General features: G+C 38.7%; 1 protein-coding gene across 1 annotated transcript in view; it reads right to left on the bottom strand.

Annotated features, from left to right (window-relative positions):
• Positions 1-10,718: 10,718 nt before the first annotated feature.
• LOC105931840 (neuroligin-4, X-linked) overlaps positions 10,719-25,049 on the bottom strand; it is a 41,571-nt gene continuing 27,240 nt past the window's right edge. Inside the window, exons 8-9 of the mRNA XM_012870715.3 lie at positions 18,089-18,698; positions 10,719-13,603 (exon numbers count right to left, since the gene is read on the bottom strand). Coding sequence (XP_012726169.2) covers positions 13,196-13,603; positions 18,089-18,698 — 1,018 coding nt within the window. The 3' untranslated portion in view covers positions 10,719-13,195. The remainder of the gene's footprint in view (positions 13,604-18,088; positions 18,699-25,049) is intronic.

Raw genomic sequence — 25,049 nt, 5'->3', positions numbered from 1 at the left:
ATGCATTGAGCGTGTTTGTTTGCCTGTGTGTGTGCATGTGTGCAGATCCATGCGAGTTGTGCAGGCCTGCATTAACCTATGCATCAGTCGGTTGGCGATATGCAAAACTTTGCAGGTTTGCATCCCAGTGTGTGTGTGTGTGTGTGTGTATTTGTGTGTGTGTTTGTATTTGTGTGTGTGTTTGTGCATGTATGTGAATGTGCAGTTTGGCAAAGGTGATGAAGTGCTGGGAGCCTGCCAGCCAATAAACAAGCAGGCCGGCTGTGTTCCATTTCTTAATGAGTTACCCTTATCAGTTACCGCACGCTCCTCTCCTTACATGCATCCTTTATTTACTCTCTGTTAAGTATCTTCTTCGCTCTTTCTCCCGCATATGTCCCATTATGATGCATCTCTCATCCTGCGCTTCTACTCTTTCGATGTTTTCTGGTTCGGCTGTTTTCTTCCCACCAGTTATCTTGCTGCTCTACCCTTGCCTACTCAATTGCCTTAAATTTAAAATAAATCCTAAAGAAATAACATGGTGAACGCATTATAGATTGTGGCATGTGACACGAGTAAATGTAATTCAATCAGACCTGAAGCTTGATATGTAATCATCTTGAGTTAGACTGCTTTTGAACATATTCCCTATTAAATCAGTGTTTGTGTATGTTTGACAGCTGCTTAACTGCCTTAAACAGGACAGCTCTGCAGGGACGGCTGAGACTGTAATTACTTTTGGATGTACTGCCATGATATTTTGCTCAGAAAATCATGTTCCCTTGAGAAAGGTTAATGAGTTTGGTGATCTTTTGTCTCAAGACCAAATTGTTGCAAAATTAACATCTGCTTCAGCTGTAATTTCCCTAAGTACTTGTAAGCCGGTTAACATGCTGATTCTATTATTTAACTCAAAACATCACTGGATCTAAAACAAAGCTGCACAGGAGAGAAATATTTCCAAGTTATTCACTCATTTACATGAACAAATTCATTGAGATTAATGACTGAATGGTTCATTAAGATTTGGCTAAACTCATTTCAATGCATATTATAGTTTATGTATAACTTAAAATATATATATATATATATATATATATATATATATATATATATATATATATATATATATGAATTAGTGAGTTCAATTTTGTGTTAGTTGGACTGGCGACTTGTCTTCAATGGCCGATGGTTAAAGGTACCAGATGGACGGGTGGGCGGATGGATGGACAGATGGAGTTGAAGATTTGCAGCCATATCTATGTTGAGAACAATTTTCCTCACCCCAGCCAAGAGTCAAATCAGGGTTAATACCGTAATGCATTATTGGGGCAGTTTTGGTATAGCAAGTCCTGTCTCACCTTTGAAGTATTTGTCCCTTCTGATGCGCTCTAATTCCTCTCATTTGAAATCAAGTGAGAGAAATTTACAGTGGTTTAATTTTACGGTCGTGTTTAATATTACTAATGTTTGAAAGACAAGACTGCCTACGCACATTGATGCAGGAAGACCACTTTCTAACAGGAAAAATGTTTTTCACAAAAGCAAAGGCTGGGCTGTGATTTTCGGTTTCCCAAAGTGTGGTAACGCAATCTTGAACCGTACAATATTAAGTTCAAAGCCATCGCTGCAGGTGCGACATGCAGCAATTCCCAGCAGGTAGACTATCAACCTGTGTCCTCATAAGTATATGGAACACCTTTGAATGGCAGAAACCTGCAGAGTTTGTTGTAGTTTTGCTATTAAACAAACACCACCATGATTGCTGGAACATTTTGACCCAGATGATCACACCAAGCCAGATCAGAGGAGCAATCCAACGTCCTCGAGGGAGAATGTTTTCCAAACGTCTTACTGAAAAAGTTGTGGTATTTACTGACTAAGATTTGCTCTCATCTAACTTGGTTTTAACTCCTTTTTAATCTCCAAAGCTCTTTCAGCTGAACAGATTTCTAAAAACATGAACGTGTTCACAGTTTTCTTGGTTAAATTTGGCCTAAATACATTCAGGATAAAACAAATCTTTGTTTTTCTAAAGGACTCCTAGCATAAAAAGAGTCAGTCATGGTGGTTGAACTTCAGACCTTCAACTTGTTACAGTTAATACTTATAGTTTCTTTTATGATTGCTTAAGCACAATTTTGAAAACAGAGCTCAGACTTTCAAAACACTTCACACAAATAGCACAGCCACACACACAATATGCAGAACACCTCAGATCCTCTACAAAATGAAAAAAAAACTATACACACATTTATAAAAACCAGATTATGTTACCATATGGAACAGACACATTTCATAAGGCCTATTTCTGTTTGAACCAGTTACACACTGCTGTGTTTAACTTAAAACACTTTTGACAATTCTACCTCTCGGTGATTAGATTACTGTAAGTGAAGTACACAGAGAAAGTGAAACTATGCAACATAGTAAGTTCACCAAACACAACACATAATCAATGCTGCAGACTATTGAAAATATGACATATTTATCTTTGTATAACTAAAATCAGTCAACATAGACAATCACAGCAAAACATGTCCCAACAGTGTAAGCCCAGAAAATAGACAAATAAAAAATACTATACAATCAGTACAGGTTAAAAGTACTGTAAAGTAAAAGAAGATAACAAAAAAAGCATCAGAATAAAACAAATTACAGTATCCTAACTGGATTTGGCCAGAAAATTTCATACATCGAAGGCGATATCCTCATTGACAAGACAATGTGGGAAGGACCGTCTTGCATGATGAATCCATCCTTGCACAGCTGACGTTTGACATATTTGGTCCTCTTCTTCTTTGATGACATTCTCCTCCCGTTTCATGTCTTCCTCTACCTCTACCTGCTGTTCATCCTCCATGGATTCTTCCTCTCACCCCCACTCTTCCTCCTCTGCTTACGTGCAGAGGAAGGGAAAAAAAGGTTGAACCCACCTGCTGCACTTTTGTAGTGCTCAAACCTGATCGGTGTGCCTACAATAAAGCAATCAAGTGTTTGCACGCCAGATGTGTGCGTTTAATCCACTGCCTCCTGGATTTGTCGGTGCTTTGGAATTGCAAGGAAACGACGTCAACATAGTATGTTTACTGTTTTGGGAAATATGCCATACACTGTGTGTATGGTTCTGCAAAAAAGTGTGGAGCTGAATTTGTGTTTATAGTGGTGAGAATCTGGTCCAACACCTTGCTCCTTCAGTGTAAGGTGTTTATAATTAGGTCATTCTTTTGTTTTTAGTGTTTATGCAATTGTAAATAACTGTAATTCCTGTTAAACCTCACTGATATTTATATTAATAGCCAGGCTCTATGTTTAAAAAGAATAGTCCGCCTCAACCATCCAGCAATAACACCCTACCCCGTCCGCCCTTCATGAATCATGAATGAGATGTGATTAATCAATCTCACCAGTCACACCCCAGCCTTGATTACTTAATAACCTCTCTGACAACATGGAGCAGACAAAGACATCAAAAAGCAACACATCATTTAAAATAATTAAAGAATAGGTGACAAATAAAGACATTGACACCTATTATTTCAATTTCTAAGACCAAACCACGGCCATTGGAGAAAACATGGAACAGTGCTGACCATTCCCAGGAGAGGCTGGTCTAGCAAAATGCTGCCAAGAGCAGGTCGTCAACTCATCCAGGAGGACGCAAAAGAAATCACCACATCAAAGGCCTTGTATGAGCTCTCTTGCCTCAGTTAAGGTCAGTGATTATGATTCAACAATAAAAAAGAGACAAAATGGCAAGGAAAGACTTCCAATCCAAAAAACCCTACTGACCAAAAGGCACACAAAGGTCCAAATCCCATTTACCAAAAAACATCTTGATGATCCTCAGAACTTATGGAAAATATGCCTCGGACTGAAGAGAAAAAAGTGGAGCTTTGTGTTTACCCTGTTGCATTTAGCGTAAAACTGATATAGAATTTCAGAATCGGAGCACTGGACCAGCAGACTGGGACTACTTTGGTCTTTCAGGACATGGACAGCCGGATGAAACCATGACTTCTACTCTCTACCAGAAAATCCTGAAGGAGAATGTCAGGCCATCAGTTTGTGCTCGTAGAATCAAGACAACTTTGGTTAAATAGCAGGACAAGGATCACAAGAAAAGCAGCAATTCAGTCTGTAAGTGGTTTAAATAAAGTAAAATGAAGGTTTTGGGCAATCTCTTCAAAGACCGAACCTACGTACAACGTAGATGGTGAGGCCTAACCCTAAATAAACATCCCGTTCATGCTGGAATGGCCAAAGAAAAGTGGGCCAGATTTCCTCCACAGTGATGTAAAGACCCATTGCAGTAATCCCAAATGCTTCAAGGTAATTCTGGGCACCTATAGTTGTACAACAACTTATTAGGTTTATAGGGCATTTCTCATCATATGAGCAATTTGGTGTTGTTAACTTGTTTTTTCACAATAACTGAAATAATCTTTAAAAACTACATTTTATTTACTCAAGGTGTCTTTGCTAATAAAAGTTTGATCAGGTGAAACATTTAAGTGAGACAAAAACCAAGCAGAAACAGAACACTGTAATTGCACCAAGGCTTAATAATGGCACATTATATAGTCCTTTTACCAAATGTTACCACTCTTTATAAAAGTTTGATGCATTTTTGATAACTGACAAAAACAGAAGAAAAGCTTTTTCTTTTGAGATGGATGTCATCTTATCAAATACATCTAAAATTCACTCTTAGTTCATTATCAAATATCAAGCTGGATGTCTGTGAAAGTCGCCATTTTTGCAACTATAAAGGCACTATTTCAGACTATTTTATTTAATAGCATGGCAGTGTGGGAAACATCCAAGTAGATCAACTAAAAAAGTCCTCATGTTTCTAATAGTCCCTTGTTTGCCTGTCATGCAGGTAATGGTTGCCGAGCTTTACAAAGCAAGAGCGTGTTTTCAATTCTGAACAGTTTCTAACAGGACTTGACATGAAGTAAAGGAACACCTGGTCACGGATTCAACTCATGCATTCTGACATGGTGCCCTCCACAAATCAAATTAAGTGCGGTTAATGGGATTAGAGGAGGGACACAATGTAGGAGACATCAATCTGGTCTGGAAGTCAGCCATGAGTTTAGTTTGTTGACATCTCACAGGGTCTCTCTGGCCAGCTGGCAGTTGCTGATGGTTCATGATGATTTGCATTTATGTCTACTAATTGCTTCTGCAGCGGTGACTTCAATCAGATACATATAGAATAGGGATGTCCCCATCCAATCTTAGGCAGAGCTGCACACGATATTGGATTTCAGTTGTCATCGCAGTTTCAGTGTCTAAAGTATTGCAATGGAAAAAGACTTAGGTCAGTCTTTATATTGAGGGGCCAAGCATTCCAACTGTGTTTGGTTAATATATATTTGGCCAACTGGATTGACTACGGCTGTCTTTGTTTTACAATTTACAATGCCATTCACAGTCCCTCCCTGTCTTTGTCATGTGATCTAGCTGAACTCATGCACACACAGACAGTTTTTGTGCGCCGTATACAGCAGCATTTAGCATAGCTTAAACGGTTATTGCATTTTTTTTAAATAAACCAAAACATTTCTGAAGTAAGACTAAAACAATTTTCTGTAAATTCCGTCTACGAACAAATAAGCGTAAATGCACGGCAATGTCCCAAGTCAAAATAACAATGAATATACATACAAAGACCATACATGCTAACACAAGCAACACTTCAACAAAACAGTCTAACTGTGAAGATGTTGGTTTTTCAAAGACTGTAGCCTTATGTGTCCAGTCAAAGATTCCGTTAGAAACAAATAAAGCTGTGAGCTTTTTTTGAACTATTTTATCTATTGATGATGGATCTACTGATCCAGACTGCGACGTCTTGTGCCCGTATTCACAAAGATTCTCAGAGTCTTCTCAGTGAGCTTCTATCTCAGCCTAAAGATTCCTACCTAGGAGTCTTAGCTTAAGAGTGATTCAGATCGCTGCTGAGAGCAACTTCAAGTAAGGAAATGTCAGAAATGTTTAACTTAGTGAGGAGGTGTGGTTGACCCCATTGCTAGGTGTGACAGTCTTTAAAAGGTGTGATTGGTTGATAGTACAAGGGAAAACACACACACACACATACACTCCTATTAATCAAAGCTGACAAAATAACCAATCAGACTGGATAAAGAAATCTGTGACATGATGATGCAGCTTAGCAAAATAAAGTAATTGTCACACTTCATCATAATGTTTCAACGCACCTTATTTACATCTACATCGTTAATCTGATTTACTTATTATTATCTTTACTCACCATACTGGTCATTTTACTCCTTCTAATATTAATTTTGCACTCACCTGTCAGCATTTTACAGTGATTGCCTGTTTGAATAAAGCGGCTGTTTTTGGCAAAACAGCCGGCCTAAAGTGGAGTAAAAAAGTGCCTCTGTCCACACAGGTCTGGAGAATAGAAGCACATAGCAGCAGATCAATGTGCCTTTTCTCTGCACATCTTCGTGTTTTTACACACCAGCCTGGAAAGTAAGAAGCGCTCCATACAGCTATCAAAGCGAGGAGATGGCATCACACAAGCGAACTTCATATGACCATTTAGGCTCCTGATATCATCACGTGCAATACAGAAAATACTTTCTCACCTCTTTTAGTTTGGCCAGAGTGTGTATTTATTGTATTTCTGTTCCTGTAACTTTTTCCATTTCTAATGTGTATTATTGACAACATTTCTAAAATAATATAAAAAATTTACATTTCTCCACATTTAATTGGTGATCATTTAATATTTTTCCTATTATTTATTTATCCTCAGTAAAATTTCGTTACCAGAACCACAAAGTTAACCTGTCCTCCTGCTGAAACTAATTCATTTCCCTTTATGGGGATGATAAGGTTTATCTTATCTACATATTAATAATTGTATGATTGTTAAAGAAGTTTATATGCTCATTTCCTCCACTGTTCAGGTGGCGGATGTGCCAGTCAGCTCTCTCTGTTTCCATCATCTTAGATTCGCTGAAAGTCCTCCTCACTAGCCCTGACAGTTTTTCACCTTAGAAGCTCTCTTAAAGCCTAAGTGGCTTAGTGAATAACTTTGATGTTACAGAGGTAAAATTTTAATAAAAACCCTAGAGTTTGGGAAATTCTAAGATTTTTCCTAAAATAACATCACTAAGAGCTACTTTTAGTCTTAGGATTCTTTGTGAATACGGGACTGGAGCTCAATAATTAGTAACATCTATGAAAAGTAGTGGGTTATTTTACTGCACCGTAAGCCACCAAGTTTTCATGCATACGTGTGGCATTGGCTTTATTGCCTTTAATGAAGTATCAGATTGGGAATTAGTCCTTTAATTGACTTGATTAACTCTCGGGATGAAAAGTGTTGATTGGGACAGCCTCCAACATATCTACTGATGCAGGATTTTCAGCAGATATTTGCAGTAAACAGTTGTATAATGAATGTACAACAGTCAGTTCATTGTGTTAAAGAATAGTTAAAAATAAAGGAAACATGTTGTCTGAATAACATTAAAAGCAGAGCTGGGGAAAACCTTTTCATTTTTGCCAAATTAAAATTTCTGATAAATACTGTTTTTCCTTCAGAATGTGGAATAAAATTTAATAAATTCGCAGCTGTTGCTTTTTGTTGATGACATCAGTGTATTTATTTTACTGAAGTTTTAAAACGTATTCTGAATTTTATTATGTTCAGACTGGATTTTTTTCTTCTTCACCTTGTTTTTTAAAAGGAGGTCCAGTTTTGTGGATTTATTTTAATTACATTGTGTCATAAACCAGGGTCCAAGACAGTCACTGTATATAACCAAGCATAAAGCCCAAAGTTAAAATTCAACACCACCCAAAATGTAGGTCATAATTGAAAGAACTGCCACTTTACAGAGACAATAAACCCAGAGCAAATTCATTTTAAGCGTGTAAAAACCCTAATTTATCTCCGTACTTTTTTTTAAACAATGGCACAAATGTTAAAACAAGGATATAAAAAATGTAAAATGCACAAAAATTGTAAAATATTGATATTTTTATTTTTCAAAAATGCAGCAGAAATGTTTTAGGCTCGTCACACGCCATCCGTCTGCTGAGACGGTAAACCCATAAGAAGAAACAAATATTCAATCAAACGTCCTTTAAATATTATTTTTGTATACTTTTGTAAAAGTTCTTTGCTCACCACAAATTTCTCAGCGATTTTAAATTTTTCACATATTCAGTTAACAATTGACAAAAAAAAAACTCAGAGGAAAACTGATGAGGAAGTTACTTAGGATGAGCAGAGATTAAATAGGCCTCAATGTGACAAAGCTGCTTGTGGTAACTAATGTTGAGAAAGAAAGGGGAAAGGAAATGAGAGGGCCACAATAACGTTGGGTAAAGGAAAAGGGCTAGAAAAAGCAGGGTCATACAGAAATGCTGCAAAACCTTTGTCAGGACCCTTGGTTCAGTTACTGGATCTAAAGTCATTGTGGGCCCCTTAAATCATTTGGTTAATTGGAGCACAGGAAAAGGCTTTAATGTGGTCTCCATGGGAGCTCTTCATATTAAATACTTTACTTGTGCATGTAAATTGTTTATAATGGATTTGAGAAATGCTTGATCTCCTCTGTTAATGACTAAGACCAGTAACAACCATAGCCCTCCTACACACACAGTGAATTCAGCAAGAAAACCCTCAAGTAAAGCCATTGTGTCCACAAGCTGACGGTTGGGATTTGAGCGGTAGATTTAATTTAACGCAACATTTTTAACCTAAAATAATTGCTCCTTTCTGAGTATTAAGGCTTAAGAAGCAGCATGTTTGGAGCCTTGTTTTCCTGCAGCGTCGAGCCTCTCTCATTATAACCCAAAGCCACTTTATGTTCACCTCATTAATCAAGTCTTGCTTCAACCCAAGGTCGCAGAAAGTAAACCAAAACTTACAGCTTTAGAAAAATTGATTTAAGCAAAGTTTTTTGTTTGTTTTTAATCACTGCCAGGATTTCAGTCAGTACTTGGTTGTTCAATCAGGGGCTTTACCTGACAAACCAGAGCTTGTCGTGAAGTGTAAATAATAAGGCACAGTGCCTTGCAAATGTATTTACACTTCTTTTACATAATAACCACAAACTTTAAAATATTTTAAAAGGATACTATGTGATAGATCAACACAAAGATTTCAATGATTGTGAAGTGAAAGAAAAAAATGCACGTTTTTAATGAGAAAGAAAAAAAACAGTTCAAACTCCCTTTACTCTGATAACCCCAATCAAGGTCCAGAGCAGCAAACCGGTCTCAGAAGGCTTCATAAGGGACATTTCATTATTTTAGATAGAAATAATTACAAAATTGTTTTGTTAAAACAAAAACAAACAAAAAAATTGTTTTGTTAAGAACTCTGTTTTTAGATCGACTATGTTATGTTATGGTGATGGTACTGAAACAGCAATTTCCCTCTGGGATTATTAAAGTATGTCTGATTCTGATTATGACATCACAGACCATCGCTGTGTTGTTCTCTAGTCCCTTGCTTTTATAGCCAGGACGACCACTCATGCATGCACGTGCATGTAAACAGCTGCCACTCAGGGCTTAGCCCCTCCCTGCCCATAAAATGCCACCTCCAGGCACAAAATGGCGGAGAGCCCGCCCCATGGATCAAAACCTTCTCTGGCCAACAGTGTTATAAACTTATGAGTTACTTACTTCTTCACTAGACATGTTCCTCCGATGGGTGATGCTGTTTTGCTGTGTATTTATCCTAGGTCTGGACGATACAGAAAAAAAAAAAAAACATCTCGATAAAATAGAAATCATATTGATCGATATCAATAATTATCAACAAATTCAAAACATATATTTTAAGTGCAGCCCTGGCCATTTTATGCTGTTGCTTTGCAACCTATTATTAGATACAGTACACACAAACACAGATTTCAAAATCAACCCATTATTCAACCAACTTTTAACCAAAGTTTTAAAAAAAATAACCTGTGCTCTCTGAACTCTTTGAAGAGGGCAGAGCTTGGTGATGGCGGTTCCTGGGTCTGTGTTTGTGATCGGTTGGGAGGATGTAATGACTGTGATATTAACCTACACAGCCAAAATGCATAAGGAAGGAAAACTTTTATTCTATTGAACTTTTTACTGACCCTTTTTTCTATCATCGATATACGTCTATCGATCGATATATATCGTTATTGAATTATCGTCCAGCTCTAATTTGTCCTTTGCAAATATGCACATAGGAGGCGATGGGTGAGAAGGGGAGGGGAAATGGGTGCCGGGTTGCAGCTGGAGCGGAGGTGGGGAGAGGCGTGGCTTGATACACATCTTGTTTTGGTCTAAAGATAGTGCTCAAGCCCCACCTAGTGGTGAAAAGTCGCTTATTGCTACATTAAGAAGATTAGTGACCGAATGGCATCAGAGACCGAGGGACACGCCAAGTTGGCCGAGTAAGGTTGTGGAGAAGTTTGAGGCAAGGTTAGGTTCAAACGTCTCATGGAGATAAATACAGATATACACCGCCCAGCTGAGAGAATCGGTTAAATATAAAATGATTTGTCATGCACTCCACAAATCTGTTTTTATGGGAATAGTGGGAAGAAGAAAAAAACATTGTTAAAAGAATAACGCAAAAAGCCTGTTTGCAGTTTGTCACAAGCCATGTGGCAGACACAGCAAACATGTGGAAGGTCCTCTGGTCAGAGGATGTTTTGGTCTTCCATGCAAACATTTTGTGTGGTGCAAACTAGTACTAGCCAATAAAACCATTTTAATATTTTTTTGAAAAACAGAAAATTTCCTTTACAATTGTAATAATACAGTAGGCTTTAAAATTCAATAAGACAGGTAATACATTAGGCCTAACAAGCAGTGCATAAGGCCACTATTTTTACAGTCATTTTTACATGATGGAGGAAAGAATAGCAACTAGTAACGTGAACTGAATTTGCCTTAAAATTCTGACATATTTACACAGTTCGGCATGTGGATTTGTACATCAATATAAAGCTAGTTGAGAAAAGAACATTATTGACAAAAAAGTCTTGCAAATCTTAAGGGAATTTAGTCTTTAATTTAGGCTATTTTTTTTTAAATAAATCTCATTAGGTTATTTTAAGATGTTGTATAAGTTCAAAACCATTCAATGCAGAAAAAATAGCATGACAATTTTTTGTCTGTATCGCCTAGACCTAGCACAAACCTTCTACAACATATCACTCAAAAAACTCTAATTTCATTATGAAAGGTGGTGGCTGCTTTATGCTGTGGAGATGCTTCTCTTCAGCAGTAACAGGGAAGCTTGTCAGAGAAAATGGGAAGATGAGATGAAGCTAAACGAAGGACATTCTAAAAAAAAAAAAAAAAAAACTTTTAATGGCCGTCAAAGACTTGGTGCCTGAGGGAAGGGTCACCTTCCAACAAGAGGACGACCCTAAACATACAGCCAGCGCTACAATGTAGTGAATTACATCAACTCGTATCAGAGGGTTAGAATGGCCCAGTCAAAGTCCAGACATAAACCCAATTGAGAATCTGTGGCAAGATTTTACAGTTAATGTGCGCTTGAACTGTTTTGCAAAGAAATATGGGGGGGAAATTATCTAAAATTATCTAAAAGAACAGAAAGCCTCTTTAGGTGTAAACCTGACAGTGACATAAACAAAAAATGTACACCTCTAATAGGTGATTCTACGAAGTATCGTTCATTTTGTTCAACTGTACAATTATTTACTATTTTGTGTTGGCCTGTCACAAAAAAAAAAACACCTTAAAATACATTAAAGTTTGTGGTTGTTGCGTGAAAAATTTGATTTGATTCCTTTTTCTAAGCATTGTGAGAGAGATAATTCATCGTTGAATTTCTGAGATGTTCCATAAAATTGCAGGGCCCCTTTAATCATCAACATACATCCTTTAATAGGCATTATTAATAATACCTTTAAAAGGCATTATTAAGAGTTGGGCTTCAGAAAACAATCGGGGACAGGAGAGTTATAGGGTCAATGAGTTTGTGTGGTTTTTTTTCTTCTCTTTTTTGGCTGGTGTTTAATCATCAAACCAATATTGCATTATCTACACAGTACTAGCGCACTGGTCTATGTTAAAAGAAAAAAAAGGCCAGATGATGTGAAAAATGTTCTATAGTTCAGCTACTGAACAAGTATCTAAATGGTCACATAGGTAAAAAACACTAAAATGACTGCATAGCAAATATAGCTTTTATATCAACGTACTGTGTACATACTACAGGGGGTGAGATGGAAAGACAACCAGCCTTGCTTCAGGACATCTATACAATAATATATTAATATTTGAAATGAAAGCAATAATGTGGTTAAATAAGTCATGTTTTAATGCAAGTAGCAGATAAATGCTATAAATCATAATATATCATCTGTATCTCCATTCTATTTACACGAGTTTGACACATAGCTGGTTAGAGTGACTCTTCAAGAAGTCTGGCAATGCTTCAGAGGCCTGGTCTTCATCTGAACCTAACTTCTGTCTCTTGGCAAACTTTCCATGTTGTTTATTTATATCTCTATCCTCTTCTGCTTCCCTTCCTGTTGAACCCCACTCAATAAAATCTTCATCTCCCTTACAATCTAAATTTTTCCTTCAGCCGATGTCGTCTTTTTAATCTTTCCTCTTCTTTATCACTCCCAAAAGAAACTCTCCTTTTCGTTCCCTCTCAGCTTAGCTGGATCCTTGGCAGATAGGGCCTTTGATCTATTTTAATGGAAAAAATGCTACATTCACATTTTAACAGGTTGTTCAAGATGACATCAGCAGTCTGTGTGTGGTACTTCGCGACTCGTTTCTACATCTGTGTTCGATCTCCTCATTCACAGGATGGTCACTCAGGTGCAGTAGAGGAGGACCATAACTGACCCGAGCACCCTTCATCTTCCTCCTGAGGTGTAGAAAAAGCTTATTTAAAATCCAAAGCAGGTCTTGACGCATTGGGGTTGTGAGCAAACGTTGCACAGAGCTGTGCCTCCGGGGAATCCAGTAAAACTGCGGTTCCCCAACATGCAACCCACACACGGCTGCCCTCCCATTCTGGAAAAAACGTCTCTCCGTGGTTCAATCTGTAACAATCCTGCAGGGCAATTATTAGAGGTATTTCAGTCTGTTTTTATGCATGTGTGTGTGAATGTGTGTGCGTGTGTGGGTGCGTTAGAGTGTGAGCTCTGACTTTGTGTGTGTTTGTGACGGGCTGCGGTTATACACGTGTGGTGGAGTGTGTGTGTGCGGAGATGTGTGTGTGGGGCAAGTGTGTATTACTATACGGGCTATGGTGTGTGTAACCCTGGTGAGGGTGGCCCATCCTCATCCCAGCCACCGATCCAGGTGTCATTGGGGTCATTGGTGTTGCAGGGGTGACAGGGTGCGACCCCGGGGTTACGGGCAGCGAGCCCGGGGTCAGGGAGGTCATGAGGGGAACGTCATCTGGAGACCGGCGCAGGGTTAGGGTGTAGTCAGGTGGACAGGTGAGGCGCACGGTGTCCAGCGTGCTGTAAATGTCCTGGGTGTCCAAGCCGTCCAGGGCGTCGAGCGTGTCCAGAGTGTGATGGTGGTGAGCGTTGTTTCTCTCGTCCGCGGAGGCCACGTCACACTCGAGCTGCTTAACCTGGAGCGTGAATAGCAGGAAAGACAACAGAACGAGGATAAAGAAAAGAGAAGGATGGAGGCAAATTTATAGATTTTACCGCAATATCAGTCATCAATGCAGATTTTCCCAACTAGCGTTAAGTTATATAAAGAAAGATTTGATGGTCTTTGTTCTGTTGGAACACCCAACTGTGTCTACGGTTCAACCATCTCAAAAGTTAAAACCTTTGAGCAGGACTTAAAGGTAAAGTCTGCGATTTTTCCAGAAGTCTTCTCTAAGTCCCTGTTTGAATAACTGCGCATGACCGTCTTACCTGCTCTTCCGCTCCTCGGGGTATCGCGTGAAAAAATCTCCCAAATCCACTCCTGGTCTTATTTCTTTCTACTGAGACCTTCCTCTTCTTCTCATAAACATGAACGGGGTTCAAAGTATACGGTGAGAGCAGCGGAGCTACAATGAATGGCTAACACCGAAGCTAATCGCTAAGCTAACCGGATACATAAACGCTAAAACTGTGCATGCGCAGCCAGCAACCGGAAACTAACAAGGGATGAGCACGGACACTGGCGTTACGTGAATGACGTCAGAATGACTGGCATGTGGGACAACCATTAGATATGACGCCGATACCCCCAGAACTTGGGGGAAAGGGGGGGGGGAGCAGAACCAAAACTACAAGCTGGTTGTTTTCACAGAGATCTGCGTTTTTAACCTCTTTCTAAATACATACTTTCAGGATGGAAGGACAATTTCACACAGTATAACAAAAAGTGTTTCTGAACAGGATTACCAACTACAGCTTTAAGATTGAAGCTTATATTGACATATCCAATGCCTTCTGAAGAAAAGCTAAATGGTCAGACAAGAAAAACATGGAGACACAATTGGATGCTGATCCCAAACACACATAAAAACCGGTCTTGTAAGCTTCTTGGATGGCCTGACCTTAACCTTGAAAATATTTAGTTTATGTTTAAAAGCTGGGTTCTGTGTCAGGAAACAGACCAATTTAAAGGAGCTCTACAGTTTTTGTAAAAAGAGTGGTCAAATGTCCAGCAAGACTTAAACCAGAAGCTAATGGATTGCACAGAGCATGTGGTCTCTCTCCAAATAGCTGAATAATATTTATCCAGATATTAACGCTGATGTATATCAACCTGCGTGCAAAATGTTTAACTTGTGTCGAAAAGTGGAAACGGAAATAAAATCCATACTTGTGCCCCATTTTTGTTTTTAAAAGCTTGAAATGCATCAGTTAAGGCCTAAAATGTATAAAATGCCTACGTCTACGCTGAATATATGTAAACTTCTGATCAACACTGTATGTAATCTTGATTGTACGTGTTTTCTCTCCCCAACAAATAAAGAGTATTGAATTTACAGTGACATGAAACAGAAACCCTGTTACTTGACTGTAATCAATTATCCATCCTGATGTGTACTGCATGCACACTGGTGAATGCAAACGTTCAACAGCAATACTATGAATAAATAATAAGCATATAAACAACAACTAACAGTGTTGTACATGCTTTCCAAAAGACTCTGTACCACAGCGTGTGAACATTTGACATGTATTCATTATGGAATTAGAGTCTAAACTTAGCAACATGTTTAAAAATATTGTCCAATCATTCTCTGCATTTAGTAGAAATTTATCTGATTTCAAATGCATCACAGAGTGATATAAAGGAATAACACTTTATCAAGGGGCCCAGTATTAACGACACATCAGTCAATTAGACATGTGTCCAAAGGCTCCTATTATTTTATTGTTGGCCCTGCTTATAGGGTAACTTCTCTTTCACTGAGTTTTCTGATTTGCATGGGTAAATTATTTTCATTTCTCTCATTGAATGGAGATCAACTCCACTAGTAACTAATCTAAATTTAAAACAGAGTCCAACTGTTAAACATAATGAGCAGGTATTTAGCTTATCTGTTAGACTAGCACCTTAGTAAATTTACTGGAAATGTATGCATGCTCAGATTCTTGACTTTAACAATTTTAATGTTAAGGTTTTACAAAAGATGTTGTGCTAAAATAGGCCACCTTTCTGTTAGGAAACACCTTACACCCCCTGTTCTTCCTCTGATATCATTTTGAGGACCGCAATTAGCGAGGAAAGGCTGTTATTAGTTCAAGTTAAATACTACGGTGCATTCACAAACTGAAAACATTGGACTTTTGAATCTAATAATCACTAGTAAAGATGAAAAAAAAATCTTATTTAATCAACAGTGGAGCAATTGGTTTATCCATTCAAGTGACATTAGATACCAATTGGTCACTTCAGTTAGCTCTGCTATTGATAAAATGAGCCAACACATCCATCCATCCATCCTTTTTCTGAGAGCCAACACATACTAAATCTTAATATTACCTATTTGAAAGCATATTTCACCTGTAAACCTGTTCTAGCAGACATCTCAAACTTGTAAATTAGCAAATTATCCTGTCTTCAACACATGCATCAATGACAATGATGTGTGCAGAAACTTAATGGTTTTGCTCATTATTTATTTTCTTACATAAGATAATTGAAACAGAAAAAGCCATAAAAGCAGCTGTGGTGCAGAGCAACATAGTTGCATTTCTAATTATTAGAAATTGTCGAGCATAAAAATGTCTTAAAAGCTTCACTCACTGTGTAGTATTTTTAACTACTACATGTCGAACACTATTCAGTGAATGAATGGGAGGCAATTTGTAGCAATTCAAGCAATTGTACGCCCTTCACACATGCGCACGGATCTGAACGCTCTCACTAAATTTCATACTGATAAGGTCCTCTGATGACAGGCTGTGAGTCAGAGAAGCGATCTGCCAGCAGCTGTGCCAAGAGTTTCGTCAATCCTGACATTTCAACCAGCTTCATATTAATTCATTATTTTTGTTTAATTTTTACTGCTATTTAAGTCTTTTCAGACTCATCAGTTCATGCAGAAAGAAAATAAAAACAGTTATTTCTTTAAGGGAAATGCTGTATTTGTGCTGTTTGGACAGAAGTTTAGTAGTTTTAGCAAAACAATGGGCCCAAAATTGTGATACAAATAGTCTGTCAGCTAATTATTATATCATTATCTGTATACCAAAAGTTGACTGATTGATATGTAAGTAATAAGTATGTTTATTGATAAACCGCTTTTTAAAGACACAAAGTCACAAAGCGCAATATAACATAAAATCACGTTTAATTTAAACTTAGAAAAAAAAACTTGCATAAAAAAAGCACATGAAAATCATGACAAGAAAAAAAAAAGCCTGGTAGAACAAAACGGTTTTCTGTTGGTTTTTTAAAAGCATCAACTGAGTCAGCAAAGCAAAGTTGCAGGGCAAAGTGTTGTACCGTTTAGGAGCCATGGACTGAACGTCTGTCCCTCTTAGCTTTTAGCCTCGTACGAGGAACAACCAGGAGTCTCTGGGCTTGGGATTGAAGGCTACGAGCAGCAAAGTGTTTTGTTAACACTGACACAAATAATCAGGAGCCTGGCTATTCAGAGCCTTGTAGGGGCGCAGTAATCAACCCCACACAAGCTCCGGAGTCCGTTTGAAATTGGATATAATCTTATTCTTCATTTGAGGATTCACATATAGTATTGATCTTGAGCTCAGGTCGGTGACAGCCATGCTTTTGTAAATCAGCGTAAAACTTTATACTCGGGGTAAGGATTTAACAACAGATTTAACAGAAATACTTTTCCTTTTAACATATAAATATCCCGTAGATGCAAACTCTTAGTCAGCATGCATGCCAATAGTGCTTGGAAAGAACACAGCAGTTTAAGATTTTTGTCTTTATTTCAACATATTATATCCACTTCTTTCTCATTGTTTTTACGTTGATCACCAAACAGAATTCCAGTGTTTCTTTTAACCTTTGACTGCTTTCGTCAACATTTAAACTGTATTGTTGAAATCAAATTATGACTTAATTTTCAATATTTCACCTTTTGTCTGTATTGGAAAACACATTTTTTTTTTTTTGGATAAAGTGACATTAATATTCCTTCATAACAACCTGATCAGACGTCACTGAACTTCTTTCCCAAGATGAAAAAAATATATATAATTGTCTCATGACGTGTAATTGTGTCGGTTTCAATCAGTTTTCTTATCACATATCTTAAACAATTTTTTTAACCAATATTTATAATTTAGCTGGTTACATGATTTTATTAAATTTCCTCTTAGGTAGATTGTTTCTTTATTTGTTGGTTGGGTGATTATAACCGTAGGTAAAATTTTCTTGCACAATAAAACTAAGCCCACACTAAAGTAGCCTTGATATTCATACTTAATCCTTGCTCAGGAAGCTGTACTGAGCCCATAACACAAGCCAAATAATTTAACTCAGTTTCGGATTTGATTGAATGGGGGTTTGACCCCGGACTGGATTTGTATAAATAACAAATAAAAAATGTGCTGTTTTGAAAGTTTTTGGAGTGTACTTAGGGCCATTTGGCCTATGTACACTCCATATGGGTGAACAGATTACTGACCTGTAATGACATCAGTCCCTCCCCCTGCAGGTGAGCTGCAACGTCTGCGGGTGTTATGTCCCTTCTAGGAGGAGGCAGCGGACGTGGTCTGCGATGCTCAAGGCGTCTTTTGTCTTTCTTATACAGCAGAGCCGCAAACGCAAGTATATTGAGAAAAAGTAGCGACGCTCCTACTGCTATCGTCACTGAGAGTTCAGTCGAGTAATCCTCCTTCGGGATCCGAATCCCACTTTCCCCTCCGTCCTGGCCCAATGCAGACTCCGGTGGTGGTGGCGTGCCTCCTTGTGAGCCTGGATGGCGTGTGCTTATAGGAGGCCAGCCTTTGGATAGACGCTTGGTGTAAGAATAAGGGGTGTCATCTTGTGGGGAGGGGCTGTGTGTGAAGGAGGAGACAGACTGCAAAAGTTCATTGACATGATGCAAGTGAGGAACCAGCTGGAGCCAGAAGGAGATCTTGGTGGCACGGTAGTGGTCTCTGACACGCGGCTTGAGGCCAATGTGGAGGTACAGCTGCTCCTTGGGGGTGTATTTAGACCAGGCAACTTCTTCAAAGCGATTGGGCTTTGTGTGAATGAACTTGGTGTCTTGAGGAACTGGCTGGTTAGGATCTCTGCCAAAAGAAAGAAAAAGCCCTGGGATTAAACACATATGGTACACTGACAGATAAAACATACTTTTATGCATGCTCATGTTGATTTTTAATTATTTTTTTTTTGCTTGTTGAACTTGTGGCCTAAGTTAAAAATTATTCCACTCCTGAATGGCTGATCCGTCCCTCTTGACGAAGCTTCTGATGTTGAGAGGCTGAACTGCTAACTAGACACAGGCAGAACCTGAAACGTTTGTTGATCAAAGAAACCGGACGTGATCAAGTCAAAACCAGGATAGTGTTACCACTCTGGACTGTGACAATTAGTAATACAATTGCACTTTTGTTTGTGCTGATGAGTCGGTCATGTTTGAGTGAAAGACTCAATTTTCATTTTTCAACATTACCCTTGTTTATCAGTAGTGTGTTTAAGCCTCCAGCCCTTTTTTTGCTTTACCATGCCTGTTTTGACTGGCAAAAAGACCAAAAGAGGTCTTCTATTTTTATTTTTATTCTGATAGTGATGTCCATGGCCGACAGAAGCAGCACTGTCCTTTGTGTTCTGATATATATCAGAGCTACAGAAACAGGCACCGTGTCTTCAGGGATACAATCTTTTCCACAGGCAACAAAAAAGAGCATTTTTCAAACTCAATAACGTATTTTCACCTTGTCCTGAGTGGATTCTGATGTGAATGATGGTAGACTCTCTGGTGTTTCATAATCATGCAACTTTAATTTTTCCCATTTAATCTCCCCTTTTAGACTGAAATATGTCACAAAGATCTACATTTTACCAGAAATAATTTGCCTTTTGGCTACTGAGAGACTATTTGTCTTTTAAAAGCTTTTAGGTTTTTAAGCAGCTTTAATTAATTTACCTTAAATATTTTCAAATTATCATCACCCTTGCATTGACAATGTTTTGTTTGAGGCTTTTCTATTTAATCACCAGCAAATAAACATTAATCTTCAGAGAACAGATTACTAGATCAATGTGTGCTTCTGTGCTTTTTTGTCTCTCTTGTTGTGTCTCTGTTCTGTCTTCTGTAACCCCAGTCGGTCGAGGCAGATGACCGTTCATACTGAGCCCGGTTCTGCCGGAGGTTTTCCTTCCCGTTAATGGGGAGTTTTTCTTCCCACTGTCGCTTCATGCTTGCTCAGTATGAGGGATTGCAGCAAAGCCATGTACAATGCAGACGACTCTCCCTGTGGCTCTACGGTTCCCCAGGATTGAATGCTGCTTGTCGGGACTTTGATGCAATCAACTGGTTTCCTTATATAGGACATTTTTGACCAATCTGTATAATCTGACCCAATCTGTATAATATGATTGAACTTGATTTTGTAAAGTGCCTTGAGATGACATGTTTCATGATTTGGCGCTATATAAATAAAATTGAATTGAATTGAATTGAAACATTACCCTAACCCTTTTTTTTCTCTCGTCAATAGTTAAAGTTTTAGTTTATGATGTTGATTTTTTTTTCTTCCTTGAATAAAATTTAAGAAACTTAATCTTCTTTATATGTTCAACTGTTAACTTGATGAAAAGGTAAAGGAGTTCAGGCTTCACAGGAAATTACTCTCACTGACAACTTACAAGACTGATTTGATCTTTGATAATCAGTGAAACTGGTGAAATGTCTGATGTGAGTGTAATTAAGTGATGTTTTTAAGGTAGCTGATATTCACTAAAATAATTAGGAGCTTAACTTGAACATCTATTTATCCCCTATAAAGCCATTAAACATGATCACTTTTTAATGCAGAAATTTACATTAGATAAAATTATATCATAAAGATGAAATAGAATTATTCTAGTAAATCATGTTCAACCCTATGTGTTTCATATCTTTTTGGAAATGTATTATATGTATTTATTCCTTTGATGTTCTCAAAGCTGGAGGAGTCCAAAAAAGATTCTGCGCTTCTTCTTAGCTGGCAAAAGTCCTCTGAGGGAACTGAGTTTCTCTCAAAGCTGGCCAACAATTTCACACAGGCATCCATCCAATCAATATCAAGGTGAAATGAAACAAACTACTGGCAGCAAGTAAATTCTCAAAGGAAACATTTGTTTTTGCCATGTTTTTTCCCCTGAACATAACTCTAAGGTGATTTATGTGTGAATAGCTGTCTTTTGCTCAGTTTATGTCACAGTTGAAGCCACTTCTATATATATGTTACGATATTTATGTCAACAAAGACATGTATTATTATAAATGCAAATAAATGTATCATTAAAGACATTATTATTTCTAATAATAAAGTAAGAAAAGCAAAAAAAAAAAAATCATCAATCTGCCTGAACACATTCATTTGTATTAATCAACACACAGTATTTCAATCAGCAGGAAAAATATTGTAAAACAAACACCAGTTTTTAAACTAAAATACAGTTTACTGGCTGCTATAGTGTGAAGCCCTACCAACACCCAAGCAAGTGCACAAGGTGAGGATTGAAACGCCCACGGAGCTTACAAAATGTACATCAGGGAGCCTCGCCTCTCGCCAGTTAAATTGAGCTGTCGCAGAGTTCCATCATCGTCTGAGGCGCTCTCAGCAGAGTGAAATCTCTTTTCAGAGAAAGTTCCCCATTGATAATTGAAGGGAGGGTTGAACTCTTCACATCCCACCTTTGGTGAGTTTGCTCAGCAGCTTGCTGTGGCGGCAAGGACAATTTTCTGCTGTGCTAAAAACTGCAAACCTAATGCGAAGTTACTGCTTTAATTTATCCACATTAGAGATGCAGTTTTTTCACACGTCAGAGTCCAAAACACCTAAAGCGCTTCTGCCATTCTTTATGTTGTCAGATAGTGTGACTCTGTGTTTATTTAGATCAACGTATACACTGAAGATGGCTCTGTATCCCAGATCCCAGTGGAGTGAACCTCAATTGATTAATTAATTTCTCACTTTTTTGGGTTATCCTGAAGCATTATATTTGTTTTGTGGAGTGTGAGAAATTAATAAAAGTCTTATCAGTGCCTGGAAAAGGAGAAACACTCTTCCCTTTCTGAGGGAACTATCAGAGGCACAGACAGACTGAGAGATTGCGTGCTCCGCTCTGTCTATCCACCTGGCGAATGTCCATTACCTGACAAACAAAACTCCAGGTACTGGACATTGAGCTAGTCCTTATCAGCACAAGGTCGGACGTCCATGGATCTGCCGCCCTCTGCTTCACAAAAGCTTGGTTCAGGGAAAACAACATGGATAGTGCACTTCAGATATCGGGCTTTCAGCCGTTTCGAGCGGACTGCAGCGGGGAGCTCTTGGACGAAAAAGAGAGGAGGTGTAATTTGCTTTTGTGCAAATGAAGGTTGGTGTACTTATTTCACAGTGTTATTTCTTTTTCTTTGCATTTTCTGTCCGGTATTGAGATCACACAACAAGACCAGAAGCTGAAAAAAGCTCACTGAGATGTGAAGACGAGGGGAGAAAATACCTAGACCCTCTCATCATTGTTCTTGGGGAAACTCCTCAAATGAGCTACCAAAATACAAACAGCATGTAAAGTTGACGGAGTGACGGAGAGAGTTTCGAACTGCTGACATCCGTGGCCTCTCTAACCATTAGGCCACCACTCCACTAAAGTGTTCAGCCACTGACCTTACTGAAACTACAACAACAAACCATGGTTCACTTCATATCTGAGTAAGCTGCGTCGGACCAAAGAAAAAGCTTACAGCGGTGGTAACCGGGTCATACATGAGCAGGAAAGAAACAAACTGACTAGGAGATCAGGGAACCTGAGAGAAGCTACAGAGAGAAGCTAAAAAGCAGCTCTTCAGCTAATGACCCCACTGCAGTTTGTAGGAGTGCATTCCATTTGTCCTCGGTAGTCGGAGTTTTGACCTCCAAGTTGGAATTATGAGTCAAAAGGTCGGTGTAAGAGGATCATACCTGACATTCATGATGGCTGCTACTTACAGCAACATTGAGCAAAACTCCGTACTTTGTTTTTAGTAGTTCTCTATTGTTTATCATTTAGTCAGTCGTACACATACTACTTTTCAGTGTTCATAAGATGGGAAGTTTCAGTGCAGTTTATTTGCACAAAACACCACATGGAACAGTCTTATTGAGATTGTTATTGTTTTAACAACAGTAGCCATAGTCTAAATGAGCGATAAAGAATTGCCACCCATTGTTATTTACATTTCATGTTCTGGTGAACAGTTCTGCACAGCTAAAGAAAAGACAAAGATTTAGCAATAAAATTTGGCATTCTTTGACTCAGGTTGGCTGTATTTGTATGTTTAGCAATGGGTTTTTTCTGTTTATTCCTACTATCCGACAAAAAGGAAACTGGAACGCAAAAAGGTAGTAATCTTGCTTTCCTGATAGTTGACTTGCTACTTTCAAGTTCTGAGGCAAATAGAACGCCCTACAACTAAAGGAGCCTGTGCCTCCACACGGTGATTAAGATTGGATGACAACGTATCTCAACAGCTTCTTCTGCAGGTTTGAAAAACAGCCATTCACACCTCATACCCATTCGCCCACACCTCACTCCTACACAAATGGACTAGCTGTACCCCCAACCCACAACTCTACAGTCCCCTCCCCCCTTCTCTCTGACCCGCTGCTTGTACTAAAGATCATTAAGAAAGAGTTTCAGCCTCAGAGTACCAGGAAAGCTCCGAGATCTAATGGTATTTCCCCATTGTGCCTGATAACTCACACTGACCAACTTGCTTCAATCTTCATTCAGATCTTCATAAAGTGTAGTAAAGTGTAAAGTGAAGTACTATCAGCGACTGGTGTGGAAGTATCTGAATAGCATCATAGGCCCCCTGTTGGACCCCTGCAATTTGCTTACAGGGCAAGCAAGTTGGAAGATGTTGTAGTCAACTGTATCCTGTGCCATCTCGACTACCCAACAACGTAGGCCTGGATCGTATTTGTGGACTTCAACTTGGTCATCTTCTACACTGCCATTTTTGTCTGTTTTTGCACACCCATCACTATTGTTTGGGTTATTCATAAAAGGTCCAGACTGCAATGTACAATTAGGTCTGCAAAAGAGATAATCAGAGCTGACCTTCCCTCTGTCCATGACTTGTACAGGTGTAGGGTCAGGAAAGGGACAACTAACAACTCTGCAGACCCCACACATCCTGGACCAAAACTGTTTAGACTTTACCTTCAGGTTGGCACTACGCTATTTGAAAAAAAAAACAGCCACCCACTGTGACAATTTCTTCCCCCAGGCTATCTCACTGGTGTACACAATCAATGCCCTACAGCCTGAGGAGTCAGCAACACTGCTGTAAAACAAAATAAGCATATTCCACCAACAAAACCTGCCTTCTTCTTTGCTCCTTTTCTTAATATAAAAACAAGCTTGGATTTATATAAACATACACTATTGTTTTTATCTTTTATTTTATTCCCCCTAAACTTTCCCTAAAGTTTGTTTATACTTTGTCTGTATGCTGTGAGCACTTGAGACCAAAGTCAAATTCCTTGTTTGTGCACAATCCTAGCAAATAAAGCAGATTCAAAATTTCTGGCTCTATGCTGAAGGTTGTTGAAGTGTTTTTTTATCCTCGAACAGGCTTTCCTCAAATATCGCCCTTCATTTAGCTTCCTCCATTTTATCATCAACTCTGACCAGCTTCTCTGCCCCCTGCTAAAGGAAAGCATCCCCAAAGCATGATGCTGCCACAACCACATTTCACATGGGTATGATGTTTTCTCTGTTCACTGCTAGTTTTTTTTACCGCACATAACGATTTACTTGTAGGTATAAATGTTCAGCTTTGGTCCAATCTGACCAGAGCACCTTGTTCTAAATGCCTGCTGTCTAAGAAGGTGCCCCCAACATGACTTCTGGCGAGAAGATTGAAAATCTTATAGCATTCATTCGACAGTGGCTTTCTTCTTGCCACATTTTCATAAAGATCAGGTTGTTCGTGTCAGGAGATTCTCCCACCTGAGCAGTAGATCTCTGCCCCTTCTCCTCAGTTAATGGTCAAATGGTTGCTTCTCTAAATAATGATTCCCTTGTCCAGCTAGTGCGTTTAAGTGTATAGCCACATCTGTGTAGGTTTGAAGTTGTGTCTGATTATTTTTTTCTAGCTTTGGATTAAACAGTTGGCTACATGATGGCTTAGAACTGATGCTTTGCAGCAAAATGGTTTTGGGTTCCCACACTTGCTAGGATTCTTTCTGCACATATTTTGCTTGTTCTCCTCATGTATACATGGGTTTTCTACAGGTTCTCCAGCTACTTCCCATTGTCCAAAAACATGCATGTTAACTGGTCATCCTGAATGGCCTTAAAGAGTGAGCATGTCTGAAAGCTTGTTTTTCCAATGTGTACCCCGTCCTCTCACCTAATATCTAATGGGAGCAGGCATTAAC

This window comes from Fundulus heteroclitus, chromosome 7, assembly GCF_011125445.2.
Source record: "Fundulus heteroclitus isolate FHET01 chromosome 7, MU-UCD_Fhet_4.1, whole genome shotgun sequence".
Classification (NCBI taxonomy): domain Eukaryota; kingdom Metazoa; phylum Chordata; class Actinopteri; order Cyprinodontiformes; family Fundulidae; genus Fundulus; species Fundulus heteroclitus.
This window is presented reverse-complemented; position numbering and strand designations above follow the sequence as displayed.